This window comes from Cricetulus griseus, chromosome 2, assembly GCF_003668045.3.
Source record: "Cricetulus griseus strain 17A/GY chromosome 2, alternate assembly CriGri-PICRH-1.0, whole genome shotgun sequence".
Taxonomy (NCBI): domain Eukaryota; kingdom Metazoa; phylum Chordata; class Mammalia; order Rodentia; family Cricetidae; genus Cricetulus; species Cricetulus griseus.
Genome location: NC_048595.1, coordinates 75,872,698 through 75,888,080, shown reverse-complemented (window position 1 = coordinate 75,888,080; position 15,383 = coordinate 75,872,698). Strand labels below are relative to the sequence as shown.

Sequence of the window (15,383 nt, the reverse complement as noted above, 5' to 3'; positions counted from 1 at the left end):
GTGAAGACACCAGAGATGTAAAGCAAGCAGGATGTGCATGAAGGAGATGAGGTAACAAAGCTACAAGGCAGAAAGTAAATTAATACAAATGGGTTAATTTAAGATATACGAGCTAGTTAGAAACAAGCCTAAGCAATCAGTCGAGCTTTCATAATAAGTCACTGTGTCGATAATGGGAAGCCAATGGTCCTGACAAAAAAGTCCAACTACAGCTAATTTCTATTACTTTCTTTCTACAACTTTTAAGTATCCCTCAGTAAGTGTCGTTACTTTTACACCTGGAGGAGAATGCCACTTCCTATCCAGAAATAGCTGAGATTGGGCATGAGGAGCACCAGCCAACCCACACTGTAACCTGCACACAATCACACCTGTGATCTGAAGTTGAGTCTGTGCATATGTACCTTGGCAGCTACTCTAAGAATTTAAATATCACAAGAATTTAAATATCACCTGCTGCTGCTTCATTGTCAAGTCTGATGTCAAATCAACCCTGGCCTTTGTCTTTTTCTTAAGACTTATTTTGTTTTTAATTTAATGTATTGTATATGTCTGGGGGGGTCACATGGGTGAAGTTATCCACCGAGACCAGAAGAGGGTGTCAAACTTCCTGAGAGCTAGAGTTACAGATAGTTGTAAGCCATCCTACATGGGTGCTGAGAACAGAACTCATGCCCTCTGGAAGAGCTGCAGGTATTCTGAACCACTGAGCTATCTCTCCAACTCCCACAAGGGCATTTCAACTCAGGCTACAATTACTTGAAATCACACCACAGACCAATATGTCCTTTTACATGAAAGAAACACACTTAAAAGTTTGTACAACATTGAAACTACATATACCTCAAATAAAGCACTCACGCAAACATGCAGTGCATACTCACACAATCAGAGCAGGACAACGGACATGCTTTGGAAACAGACTGCCATGCTAGTCCTGCCCCCATACACTCTCAAAAGGTCAAAAGCATACGGATTTGGATGAAGCATCAAGAGATGTTTTGAGACCTGCCAACCTGATACACAACACACCTGATCCCTGTGGACTGCAAACAAAGACCCAGTCCATGCTGCTACTGCAATACCTCACTCACATGTATGGCATTTTGACCAGGAACAAGGGCCATTAAATTAATAAATGCATGTATTATGTCTAAGTGGCAGTCAGGTTTACAAGGCTGCTTGTTTTCCTTCAAGCCCCAACATAACAAGGAAAAGCCAACTATACTAGGGCTCATAAGGATACCTGGACTCTGGCTATCACCTGATAGAATTTTTTTCCCCTTAAGCAACAGAAAATATTGATGGTTTTCCAAAGAATTTGGCCTTTAATGCTTGTTATTTTCTAAGCAAGAGGGAAATGGTGTAAAATGTAAGTGCAGCTCAATTTCATCATCTACTGTCAAAACAGTAGAAGCAAGTCTTAAGATTCCAAAAGCAGAGATCTGTCTATGCAGCTAGCATCCATGATTTGAACTAAATTACCACAATTATTTTTATTGTGAGCCAAAGCTCTGCAACAGATAATGCAGGAGGTATGAATCTTGGAAGTCAAATAGCCCTAAATCAGATTGAACTTCTACCCTACCACCAGGAACACCCCTGGTGCAGAGGTGAGAGGAGAGTTTAAGCAAGTATGGACTTAACCTGATGATGGAACTTCATTGATTCCACATCAAGTAATAGGCTTCTATAAATTGTATTGAAATAATTAAAAGCATGAAACTACAATGAGAAAAAGAGAGGGACTGTCATGAAGATGGGTGGGAGGCATCCTGGAAGCTCAACATTGTAGGCACAAAAGACATCAAAGGCATCAGACTCTGCACCACCAATTCAGAAAGCAGCAGGAAGGAAGAGGCAGCCAGGAAGGAGGAGCAAAGGACTCCAAGCTGTGGAGTGCCAGGAGCCCTGGGATCAAATCCTGGCCCTGTCACCTGTCACTCACCAGTGTGGTGACCCTAAGCAGGCCACATTTCTAACCCTGGAGTTCCTCACCAATCAAACAAGAAGATAAACAGTATCTACTTCAAAAGTTACATAGATAAAGGGGATAATCTACAGACAACATGTAGCAGGACTAGGTACAAAGTATGTATTCAACAAATGGATGCTATTAGTTATAACTGCTGAACTTAAATCCTACTCTACCATCTGATAGCTGTGTGACAGCGAGTAAGCCACACACACTTAATGAGCCTCAAAAACCTCATGAATACCAGGATATGATAATCATTTTCCTCAAGAACTTTAAAAATTAAATGAGATATGCTATCTAAAAGTAAACTCAGCACTTGCAACTATGAGAGTGGCTATCATCATCATCACCATCATCATCATCACCACCACACCACACTGAGAGGCCAGAGAAGTTCCCCAAAGTCGGAAAGGAGCAACCTTTAATCAGACTCAACTAATTCTATCACTAAAGACCACCAATGGTCTCCTGTTTCCCTTCAGTTGCAAAGTCCAGGCATCTCTTGGAATGAGGACCTGAGACAGCCACTTACATTAATGAAAACTCTTACCTGGCATTTTGTGACCTGTGTTTTCAAGAGAGCCTCTCTGGCTTTGGTGAAGGCAGCAGTGAGCTCTTGGATTTTGGACTTAAGTTCTTCAACCTGGGAAAACAACAAATGGCAACAACATACATAGCTGGGCTCCCCTTCCTTCGAAGCCCACATTCTTTCCCTTGACCTGTAGTACTTAATGGACTTCGAAGGAAGGAGAGCTCTGAGTGGGATTTCTGGTTTTGCCATTTGGTAACTGGGTGGCTTACCCTCTCTGAGACTCAATCCCCTCACCTGGTGCCATGGTCTACATAAAGTCAGAGTATGTCCCCCAAGTGTCAATGTATCAGAAGCCTGCTCCTCCATGTGTCAATGTTAGAACAAGGTGGGCTTTCAAGAAGTACATGCTAGTGAGAGGTCCTTGGATAATTGGAACATGCTCCTAGGCCTTCTAGAGGAACCCAACCTCTCAGGCTTCATCTGACAACATGATTTGCCCCTCTTGCCTGCCTTCCTATTTTAGCCACTAGAGCTTCATCAGAGGCTGAATCAAGTGTGATCTTGAACTTTAAGCATCAGAAAAAATGAGTGTAATGAGCCTCTTTATAAAGTTACCCTGCCTTTAATATTTCATTAATGAAAAACAGACTAATACATGATGAACACCACTCATCCAAATATGATGTTGTTAGTGCTACATGAGGTAATGGACATTGGTGCTAAAATAATGAGCATTACTACTATTACCATTGCCACCCATATGATTTATCCAGTTGTGTGGTTTCTCCCAAAATTTCTCAGCTTCTCTACCCTGGGATCTACCATGAACTCTGACCACTACACCTTGTAACTGTTCTACTACTAGTGTCACAACACACTAAAGGTCTCCTACTCCATGGGGGCCCCAGTGCATCATATAAATCACAGTCCTATGGTCAAAAGCAACTACAGTTGACACTGCACTCCCTTAGCTTGTCAGCACCAGTATTTTACTTCAGCAACCATTCCTGTTGTCCCCTCTGGATGCCTGACTCATCCTTATAGTCTCAGCCTTGGCTTCCTTCCTTCCCAGTCTATGCTTTTCCAGGATATATTGGTCAACTATCAGAATTTTAACCCATGACTAAATACAAGCGATTCCCAAAACAACTATGTTGGGTCAACCTTATCCCTCTCTCCCCATGCTTCAGACTTGTACTGCTCTCTGCCTTCTAACTAGGGCAGCCTGTACATTCCTCAAGGCCAGTGCTCCTATCTCAATGTCATGGTCCACTTTTTATGCTCTGGGCCATGTCAGTGTCACCACACATCCCCAGTCACATAAACCAGACACCTACAGTCACCCTGACTGTTCCTTCTCTGAATTCTTACATCTAACCATCAGATTTTCCAAATTTATTTCTATTTTTAATTATTTAAAATCTTATTCCTTGAATACAGTTCTCTTCCTCCATTTTGCTTGCTGTGACCTGTGTTCTAAAAAAGCACTTCTTGGTTCTTGCTTGAGCTAACCACATTTGACTCCATTCTCTATTTCCTGAAATCACTCTTCAAATACAGCCAGATGCTTCTCTAAGGTAAAAATGTGATCACCCCTCCTGCTACTAAGCCATGTACCCACCCCAACAGTTGATATGATTAGCACCGACCACCACTGGGCCCTTGCAACATATCCAACATCAACAGTCTCATTGAAAGGACTTTTTTTTGGTGTCGTTGGCCCTTGTTTTCTCTTTTTAACTGGCCTCCCACCTGCATCTCATCCCCAGACTATGCCTTCTCACCATTTAGGACTTAACTCAGCATCTTCTTTTCTAAGCACCATCCACTCCCAACATCCACCCTAATCAGGATCAGGTATTCTTCCCCCTACCTCTCCAGCACCTGCAGTTCCCTCAGTTTCAACACCCATCACACTGACTTGCCAAACCCACAAGAGTAGAGCTGGGTCTCTTTGGTGAGTGATGTCCATAGTTAATCACTGAGATAAAACAGACCAAGTGACAAGAAAAGAGCCATCAGCCACCACCTTGGATCCCAAAGGCAACAAGCTGAGCTTTTTGCTTCCCAGTCACTGCCTTGCCTCCCAAATACCTTCATCTCAAATTTCAGTTGTCTTTCAAAAGAGTCAGTCTGTAACCACCTTAGGGCTAGTCACTAGCCACATGCCTGGGTAAGTCTTAACTAAGATGCTAGAAGTGCAACTGAATTTGAAATCCTTGGTTGTTGTTTTTCATTAAAGTCAGTAGCTACCCCTTAAGCAACTTCTGTCCTCATCGGCAACTGAACTCCGTAGCTACCAGTAGTGGTTTGGCCTCACTGGCCGCAGCCAGGAGGGAATTCTGTTCCCTCAGGCTCTATCACTGCCACTAAAGCGAACTTTACCTAGATTTCTATCTCTCTATAGAACTCAGGATTCAAAGGTTGAGGTGAAATTCTACTAGCTCAGAGGCTGAACAGCAAGTAGCTAACCTTCTCTCCTAGCTGGCATCTCCCCCAAAACAGGGCATCCTTCTGCTCAGCTCCTACTTAAGAACCCTAGCTCCACATGGTTCCTCCTTACCACTTCCTGTCAGCTAGTTGCAGACTCAACCTCCTGACCCTAGGTTAATTTTATTTAATCAAACAAATGTAACACATCTTTACATCATTAAACAAATATTCCACAGGATAAACAAATGTAACATATCTTAATATTCCACAACACTTGGTGCTGAGGCAAGAAGCTCACCATTTCTTATCTCATGTCTAATTGCAAGCTGACATTACTATGTTCATACACTATTAAAATTAACTTACATCTTACAACTTACAACTTTGCACCTCTTTCAATGTGGGTTACTAGAAACCTTAACAAATAAATGTTTTACTCACATTTAGTTACTGACAGCACTGACAACGGTTTGTCACAACTCCAGCTGACTTGAGGACCCACTTTCTGTACTATTCTAGCACTTAAAACTTTGTGTCTAGAGCTAAAACTTCAGGAGAGGCCAGGCAAGCCACAGAAACTAATAAAGAAAAATCCCACCTCACTCCTCAGACATACCTCTTTTTCCTTTGATTTTAATGCCATGGTTAGGCCCTGAATGGCTTTATCCCTCTTTAAGCTATTTTTCTTCTCTGTAGCAATTTCTCTTTCCTTCTCTCTCAGGTCCTCCTGAAGTGCCTAAATTAGATTAGAAAAAGATTCACGAAGTTGATGTGTTCCAACCAAAATGCACTGTAAATATATCTTTAAGAGCACACTCAAATGCAGTTATTCTATCTTATTCCTGTCAACCTGTGATTAATGTTTCCTACTCGAGCCGAACGTCGTGGCATCAGCTCCCAGTTACTGTGTTACTGCTCACGGCAACAGGGCCGGGTGAAAGGAAGGGGATCTGATCGCTTGAGAAGCTGACAGCTATTCCTATGGGAAGGACTCCAGTGCCTTCTAAAATCTGAATACAGCCACATCAGAGTCTTCGAAACTGCACCAGGTTATTTGGAGGGAATAACAGATCATTAATTTCATTCCTTAATGCTACAAAAGCTAGCAGAGAGTTTGGTTTGATGGGGACTGAGCCTTACATTTATAGTCTTGAGTTCACATCTTAAAATAATCACTGCTGCCTCTCTCCTGGGCTGTTGTGAGGATCAGAAGAGATAATAGATGTGAAAGTACTTCTAAGCTGGCAGGCACTGTACAAATTCCAGCTGTTGTGACTAAGGGCCCTTGGAGCCCAGGTGATGGAATCAAACAGGCAGATTCCTCCCTCTCAGCTATATGATCATGAGCAAGTGACTTCACCTCTCTGAGCCTCAGCTACCACAACTACAAAATGGGAACATTCACATCAGAGTTATGGCAAGGATTGAGGAACTTCCTCTACTGTGCTTTATTTATGCATAACTAACACTCAGCAACATTAGATAAACGACACCTACTGTCACAAAGAATTATCTGTTGCACTCAGAATAAAATGATGAGCAAGAAGAGAGTAAATCTTCAATACAGTCTTAAAATGAATCAACATACCTGGATCTTCTCTTCAAAGTGGCTTCTCTCCTTCTGCCATTCCCTTTGTGCAGCCTAGGGAAAGGCATTCGTGAGTGAGTAGAATAAGGACCATGTGAAGAAAGAGGAGGGCCATGGGAAGGCTTTCCCCACAGCCATCTGAATGAGCATTCCCTCCATTGCTGCAGACCTCATTAACACAAGTGTGCCCTTCTTCATAGCCTCCCTTGGTTTGAGCGAGGACTAGTGTAAAGACAGCTGCCCACAGTTTGACTATCAGTCCCACAGAGTAAGCAGGTGCTTCAGGAGAAAAGATAAAGTGCCTACTAGAGCACAAATCCTGGGAGGTGAAGCGGCAACCCCATGAAAACTAACTGATGAGGCTACAGAATCTGCTACTGTCACAAGGACAGGGACCCTGCTCCATAAAGAAATCACCAACTTTCTTGAGCTTCCAGAACATACCCTGATGTAAACAGACCACTCAGCAGACATCCTTCACACAAGGAGAATGGAAAGTCAACATAGCTTGCCCTGGAGGTCACAAGAGCGAAGAAGAGTCCAGGAGATTTGAGCCCAACTATTGACAACCCACTTCTTGGAGCCTAGAGAAATATGACTATTCTGAAGCTGGTCCTAAACTAAGCCAGGGGATCACAATCTCTACTTGGCCAAAAGGCTGGGAGGCCTGAACAGGGCAGTATGCTGATCACCTCATGTCCTGCTAGGCCCAGAACCAGTTAGTTCCCTCCCACCACAGCCTCTGATGTTTCACACCAAATATGGCCTGCAAGCCTACCTCTAACAACAAAGGAAATATGGACATGAACAATGTACAATTTTACACTAAGAAAACCCTAAGAATGAAAAAGAAGTCCCAAGGTGACAGCAAATTAACACATGATAAAATACAGATGCAGAAGTATGAGACTCATGAACAAAGGCAGGCCCTAACAAAGGCGGCTCCTGCAGATTCCTCAGCTGACAGAGAACTCGGATGTGGAAGTTACTGTGCAAACCATGCAGACTGAAGAGCGCCCCACTTCACATGGAACAGTCTGATATGCTCCCCCTCCTGCTGTGCCCTGTCGCCTCACCTCAGCGTCTCTCTCCTTTTCTTCCCTCAGAGTGGCAGAAAGTCCTCGGAGTTCTCCAGATGACACATTCTCGTCAGGAGATGCCATCTGAGATTTCTCCTCTTTAAGGCACTGAATTAAAGCTTCTTTGCTCTTCAAAGACAGCTTCAACTCCTCAATCAGTCTAAAAGAGAACAAAATTTAAATATTAATTCTGAGCTGCTCTCTTAGCTCAGTGGAGCAGGAGGAGGTAGGAAGCAGGGCCAGACATCTTCAAAGTAGATGTGTCCAATGAATACACATAAACAGAATCACACTTCGCAGGTCAGAGAGCTAAGGTCAGAATTTATGAGACATTAATGAGTCTCCTTGTCTCTAGCCTGGCCCAGAGATTTAGCCCTGAGCTGCACCTGGTCTGGTCAAGCCATGCACCTGCTCAGAGACCTTCGGCAACCCTCACCAATAGCAGCAGCTTGCTAAGTTTTGAGTAAGAAATCCCTGCTCCAAAAGAAATCTGTTCCTGAAACCTAAGCAAATAACCAGTCGAGAGCTGTTTGGGTGGGTGTAGATTTAAAAAGCAGGACTATCTCTCCACAGCTTGCAGACAATGCTTAAAACACACCACATCTCAAGCTAACAGCCATACTTCGGGATAAGGCTTTTAAGTCTTAACAACCCCAGCTTCATCTTGATCCCCATCAGTCCTCAGCAGCTCACAGAGAGCTCACTCCAAAGCTATTCTGTGCCCTTCTATGCCTTTGCATGTGCTATCAATTTCTTCTGTCCAAACCCCTTCCTATCCTGCCTGATAAACACCAGAGTTCCTTAAACTGCACCTTCCATCTCTGAGTCTGAGAGAAGCTTTGCCACCTACAACCATAACACCTTCTAGATGTGAACAGTTCCCTCTTTGGAACCAAATTCAACTGTTCTGTGACCAAGCTAAGTCATTCTACTTCTCTGAGCCTGTAGTGGACAACTTAAAACAAAAGTGCACTTGTGTCAGACAGCTGAAATCAACAAATGACAGTTAGCATGCCGATTATATTACATGTGCATGTGTGTGGCATGTGTGTGTGCATGTGTTTTGTATACAAAAGTGCTTATCAATGAAGATGTGTGCAGAGGTCAGAGATCGATGTCCAAATATTTTCCTCAATTGTGTTTCCACCTTATTTTGGCTGAGCTGGGCTGACTGACTGACCAGCAACCTCCAGGGGTCCATTTGTCTCTTTGCCTTGCCATACCGGGATACATATCATCACACCAGCTTTTATATGAGTGCTGGAAATCAGAACTCAGGTCCTCATACTCAAATGGCAAGCATTTTATACACTAAGCCATGTCTCCAAACCAGCCCTATACATACTACCTTTTAAATATTCAACAATTATTTTGTCGGACGGACGACTTTCCAAAGAGCCTTTTGTAGCTAAGCCTAGAAAGCAACCTAGTTTTGTAAAAGTAGAGGCCTGGAGGTCTGGCAGAACTACCCTCGTGAAGCACCTGGCTTCCCTGTCAAAAGCGAGGAGGGAGACACAGAAACACCTAGCAGCAGCGTGCACTGGCATCAGAGCACCAATGAGATCTACATGATAGCCCAGAAACCTGGAGGGAGGAGCAATACTGCCCTCTAGGGGTTCAGCTCTGATATAATCAATAAGCAAATGGAGTGCTAAAACTCACCAAATATAGACTTCAAGGTGGGGGCCAGAGCCAGGACAACTAAAGGCCACTGAAGGCTCAGCCCATCACATGGAGCAGCAGTCTTGAGCCAATGAGACACCAGCAAGTGTTACATCTTTGGGCTCAAGAAAAGTGATAACTCACTTTTCTGTGGAATTCAATGTTTTCAATGTCAGCAACTTTTAAAAATACTATTTAGTTTTAAGAAAACCTATGTATTGGCTATGGCCAACCTGTAGGGGTCCCCAACATGATCACCTTCTGCAGGGGACACCGTAACCATGCCTCCTCAGGGCTGGCCCCAGGTGTGCCCTGGGGCGTGGTCAGAGTGAGGGGAGGGAGGTTTAAGAGTGAGGGGATGAACATGGTAGCCCCTTCTTCTGCCCTTGCTCCATCGGCTTGCTTCTTACTTGGCTCCCTGCCAGCTGGCTAGGTGCTCTATAAGTAAGGCATATTTCTAATAAATATACCCTAATCTTTACCTGGCTACATATTGGTAATTCACTCTTATAACCTTCAGATGAAGATCAGCTCAAAACCCAGACTGAAGAAATTAAAGTAGGGGCAAAGATGGCGGAAGTCCAGGAAGACTCTGTGAGTACCCATGCAAAAAAGGGCCAGACTGTGGATTAAGCTCATTGTCATTGTTAATAAAAAAACATATTGGCTGATGGCAGGGCAAGAAGAGATGGGCGAGAAAGCCTGACACAGAGAGAATGGAGGAGGAAGGGTGGAGTCAGAGACACTGAACAAACAGGACACACAAAAAAATGAGGTAACAAGCTATGTGGCAAAACATAAATAGAAATATGAGTTAACTTAAGTGTAAGAGTTAGTAACAAACCTAAGATCCTGGCTGGGCATTTATAATTCATATTTAGCCTCTGAGTCCGTTATTTGGGACCAAACATTCAAGATAGGAAATGTCTACTTATACCCCAAGATTCAATAGCTTGCCACGCCCAACAACAGAGTCCTCTGTGTGGCTGATCCATATCCATGTTACCTGGATATAACTGATGACCCCTGCTGCTGTGCTGGGCTAACCTTCTGACCTTGACTTAAATATGGGCTCAATGAGATTTATCCCTAGAAATTTACCAAATGTTCATATCCTTAGGGAAAAATAGGATGACAGCTGGTTGCTGGTCTCTGGGAGTTTAACTAGGACATCTTCATCTTTCAGACTAACACATTTGTAGGCCTGACAAGCCAGGTCTATACCTGTCTAGTCAGCCAGGCCTGTGCAAATGCCAAGAAGATACAACCTTCAGCAAGACCCCAACCTGACCATCCATATCCATGGAGAAGCCATCACCTGAACCAGTCTACACACTCTTCCAAATGTTCTCTCCCTAAACAAGTAAGAATCCAAACTTAAGCAGCATAACCTGATGGTCTACATGTGCAGGCTTTGTACACAAAGTGTACATATTCTGTTACTTTGCACATGCCAATGCTCTTCATGGGCAACTTCTAGGACTCCCCATGCCTAAATAGAGAGCCCTAAATTCATCTCTATCAAAATGTTTATTGGAACCTATCTATCCATTCTACATAAGCAGAACCACTTTTGTCTCTGTAGTTCCAAATGTATGACCAAGGCATGTTTTAAGCATGAATCCTCATTTCCTCCAATTTCAACCTGAATCTTGAAACCCACACCTCCTCCCCTCACCCACACCTCCCCTCACCCACACCTCCCCTCAGCCACACCTCTACTCATAGATTCTCACAGATCCCACACTCCTGTCCTAACTGGAAGCATCACCCTCCCATTCCTACCTCAAAACACCTCCTCTCCTCACTGCTCATCTTCCTCCAAACTGAGTAAATTGTACCAGCACCCTTCAGCTACTCATTCTCAAAACTGAAAGAGGGGTTATCAGTGCAGTGTTTTCCCTTCGCTACCAAAGCCCTTAAGCCCACTGTGTCCACTTCACTTTCTCTCACCACCTGTTTGTCCCCATCCCATTCCAGACTTTCCATCTTGGTCGCCATTATCCATCTGGATGTCTACATCAGCATGAGAGCCCAACGACCATCTCCAAGACAAACAAAGAACTGCAATAAATTTAAATCTAATCATGTGGTTTCCCCAAGCTTCTCCCCCTTAACTCTTCAATGGACTTTTCCATGCCCTTCAGATGAAGTCCAGATTCTTCCATAAGGCCCAGCATATCCACATTGTATATCCTACCTCCCTATTAATCAATTAGTAGTCACAACTGTCAGACTGTTTCATGATGCTTATAATTAAATAACCCTTACACAGTCACCTAACAGTATATCATGCCTGCCTGTGTCACTTATCCCACTTCATGCTACCACATATCACCTCATATCATCACAAGAAGCCCAGTACAGTATTTTTTATAAAAAAAAAAGACAATGTTCAAATACTTTTTACTACAGACTATTGCCACAACTCTCTGTTTTTTTTGTAATCTCTTATGCTAATTTATCAATTAAACTTTAACACAGATATGTAAGTATTGGGGGATGGAGGTCCATAGCAAGTGAAGGGCTAAATACAGTCAGGTTTCAGATATCCCTGAGAGTCTCAGTTAAGGGAACACCTACTTAATACAAGAAAGCTTCTCTGGGACCCTTTCCCCTGAATTTGTAAACACTAATAGTAATCTAGTGTTTATCCCATCCAGTCCGAATCCTTTTGCTTCTGCCTTCCACCTCTTCCACCTAGCCAACGTGGTAAGCTTTGATTTTTGACAATGGAAGTCTCCCTTATTACTGTAATCACTGCTATGTGGAATAGAAGATACACAAGAAATATCTGTTGAATAAATCACCCAACAGAGCCGATGAAGTAACTGCTAAATATGTCAGGACTCTCACAAGACTCTGTCCCATAATTTCTTACAAACCCTTTCTGAACCTTTCCTTTCTTTTCAATCCCAGGTACCAAGAATTCTCCTTTTTTTCCCTATGGCCACTCAGACATTCTACTCCAGTCTAATCTATTCCTTGGGTTCCTTAACCCAAATTTAACTTCTACGATCTATAGTTCTCTAAGAAAGACAGGCCTATATGCCTTCAAAGAACTTCACTGTCAATCAACAGGGAGAGAGATCATGGAATACAACAACGATTTATGTAGAATTTCTCAATGTGGTAGCTCTTAAATGTTCATGGATGATACCTGGGGGAAGAAGCCAACAGAAGGAACCCCTTCTCTTCCTGGCAACACTGAATTGCAATGAGATATATGGGGCTGATAATTCATTTCTTCTACCAAGGTCCAGGCACAACACTTCCATTTCACAGATCAAAACTAAGGGGGCCAGTTTCTGACCTCCATGCACACGCATACGCTGTGAGAACGCGTGCGAGCATGTGCACACACACACACCAAAATTAAAATTTAAAAAACCACCTGTAAACACTGATCCAAGAGAAAATTGAAAAGGAAGGAGGAGGAGGAGGAGAAGGAAGAGGAGGAGGAGGAGGAGGAAGAGGAGCAGCAGCAGCAGCAGCAGCTAAGAGGTTACAGTATACACAATAAATACAGTCCTCTGAATCCCTTAAGTGAGAGGGTACTGAACTATGACCCTGACCACAGGCTCCATCAGCACTGATTTTGTCCTCTCTCACAGAGAATCCCAGAAGGCTTGCTCAGCTGATTTCCCAACCCCACACTGAAAACAAAGTGGCAGACCTAAATATTAAAAGATGGCACTGAATCAGAAGTAAAGGTAAACAGCACTTGGTCACAAGAACCTAAACAGCTGGGCTCCTGTAAACTCTGGAGGTGACAGGGAACTTCAGGAGTTCAAGGCCAACCTCTGCCACACAGTGAATCTGTGCCAGTATAAACTATTAACTAACTAAATAATGTTCTGGGACACACCATTTCACAGGGCACTGAGTGACCAAGAAAGGAATCTTCTGGAGGAGACCGTTCACTCTGGAACCATCTCATCCAATTCCAAATAGGTGGGGCTCAACAGTGTTAACACTACCTCCTACTCTGTTAACTCTACCTCCCTCTTAGAGACCAACAAATAAAAGAATCAAAATGTCAGAAGAAAATTTCAACTTCTTCTTAACATGTTTTTGTCTAAAGTTTAGCTGCAAGTCACAATGGTCATTAAAGTTGCCCTAATAACCCTACTGCCCATTCATTTCTCTGAACAAACAGCATATATTTTATTCGCTATGCATTGAAGAACTCTGTATTTGTTCTACAATCTTCTTCTTTTCCTATAACACTGCTTAATTTGGGCCTCTAGCCAGCATTAAAAAACATGATGGAAAATAGATAACACAAAATTCACTAGTAGTTATTGTAGGGCATCACCACTTACTGTTCCCTGTGGAAAGAGGCAAAGTAGAAATTTCCATCTGATAGAGCCAAACAAAACTGGACTTCTCACGAATCCATGGCTTGGTTTAGCTCATGGGTAATTCGAATCTCAAGTTCACAGGATTGTTTTTTTTCCTTTGACTACGAGGAAGCTACAGACAAAGCTAAACACTAGACTTAGGATGGAAGTGTCCCTTTTCAGCATGAACATGTCTTTTACCCACTATTATCTCATTCCGTTTTTCCTGCCCTACTCCGATCCCCACTTTCCTATCTTGCTGTGCTGGATGCACTCCAGTAAGGCATTCCATTCTAGTGAAGAACAATGACAGAAGAGAGGAAAGGAAAAGATAGGAAGATTCCTCTCCCACACCAGATGATGAGATGTTAAGAGTTCCCAGGCAGCAGGGCCAGACCTGTCCTTCTCTTCCAGAGCCAGAATCATCTCCAAGTCCCCCTCCTGCATCTTCTTCATCGCTGAGAGCCTGCTTTCCAAGCTGAGGCGAAGAGCCTTCTCTGTTTCTGTCCCTGCATAGGCCTTCTCCAGTTCTGCTTGGGCGGCTTTCACATCCTACAGTTAAATTAAATGCATTTGATGCAATTTTTCAATACAATTGGGAACATTTTGAAAGGAAATTGGATTAAAATATAAATATTTATGACTTTTTCTCCGGCACATTTCCCCTCCCTGAATGTACTATACATGGAAGGAATCAGTAATAAATACATTTGCCAGCCATTTTTCCCTCTTGTATCAGAAGAGTAATGGGCATTTCCAATGGAAAAGAGTCAACTCTACAAGAACTGTACTTTTGGTTTTGAAAAATCAGATCAATATTTACAGCTTCAATGAGAACAAGGAAAAATGTGCTTCTCAATACTAAACATGCGTAAATCCCAGAGTCACCCTAATCTCCATGCAAATTCATCCCACAGCCTACCACCCATCACTATTTCTTTTTAAGATAATGACTACACAATTCTAAAATGCATTTCTGTATCTCCAAGGTGATTTAGGTGGTGAAAAACTATATGCTTTTCCTGAATGCTCAGAGGAGCCAACATGGAAATTATCTCCTAAATCATGCAGGCCATGTCTCTGTCAGGGGGAAAGGCTCACATAAGTGACCTGGAGAAGGCCTGACTCTCCACTCACACAGACCAATGCCTCAGATCATACTGCAAACATAAAGGTCAAATAGAACTGGGTCCAAAATGCAGCTCTCCTACTTACTTGCTGTGTGACTTTGGACAGTCATTTAATCTCTGAGCCCCAGGTTTTTATTCTAGAAAACAGGTTACCCACTATTCCATCAAAGAGCTGCTATGAGACTGCCAATACCTGTCATCCCAGAAGCTAAAAACTGGCTTCTCTTCCCCTGCCCTTTCCCTTCTTAATATCTCCACTAACAATGTCTGTCTTGGAGGCTTGTCGGTCACTGCATATTTCTTAGACAGCGAACACAATGTCTGTTATTTGCTGAGTGGCTAGTAAATGCCAGGCTCTGAGCAAGCAGTCTTATATCATATTTGATCTTGACCTAACCCTAAAGTGTTGTGGACTGAGACAGTAGAATGTAGAATATTGCAGCCTAAAACATAGCTAGATCACCTGACATTTATCACCTGTGTGACCTTGAGCAAATGACCAGACCACTTTGTGCCTGCTGTTTCATTATATTTAAAAATAGAGAAAGAAAGGGAGAAATGGAAGTAATTAGCTCATGAGTTTCTTAGAGGGATAGCTAAGTGCACATATGAGGCTCAGCAGGGGGCCTACCACTATG

The 15,383-nt window shown here is 43.0% G+C and overlaps 1 protein-coding gene across 4 annotated transcripts in view; it reads right to left on the bottom strand.

Moving 5' to 3' along the window:
* The window catches only part of Cdk5rap2 (CDK5 regulatory subunit associated protein 2), a 178,995-nt gene that overhangs the window by 124,976 nt on the left and 38,636 nt on the right, over window positions 1-15,383 (bottom strand). For all 4 annotated transcript variants that reach the window (XM_027400255.1, XM_027400258.1, XM_027400257.1 and 1 more), the window contains exons 7-11: window positions 14,013-14,167; window positions 7,608-7,770; window positions 6,532-6,585; window positions 5,560-5,679; window positions 2,529-2,621 (exon numbers count right to left, since the gene is read on the bottom strand). In XM_027400255.1, the coding sequence (XP_027256056.1) occupies window positions 2,529-2,621; window positions 5,560-5,679; window positions 6,532-6,585; window positions 7,608-7,770; window positions 14,013-14,167 (585 nt within the window). The remainder of the gene's footprint in view (window positions 1-2,528; window positions 2,622-5,559; window positions 5,680-6,531; window positions 6,586-7,607; window positions 7,771-14,012; window positions 14,168-15,383) is intronic.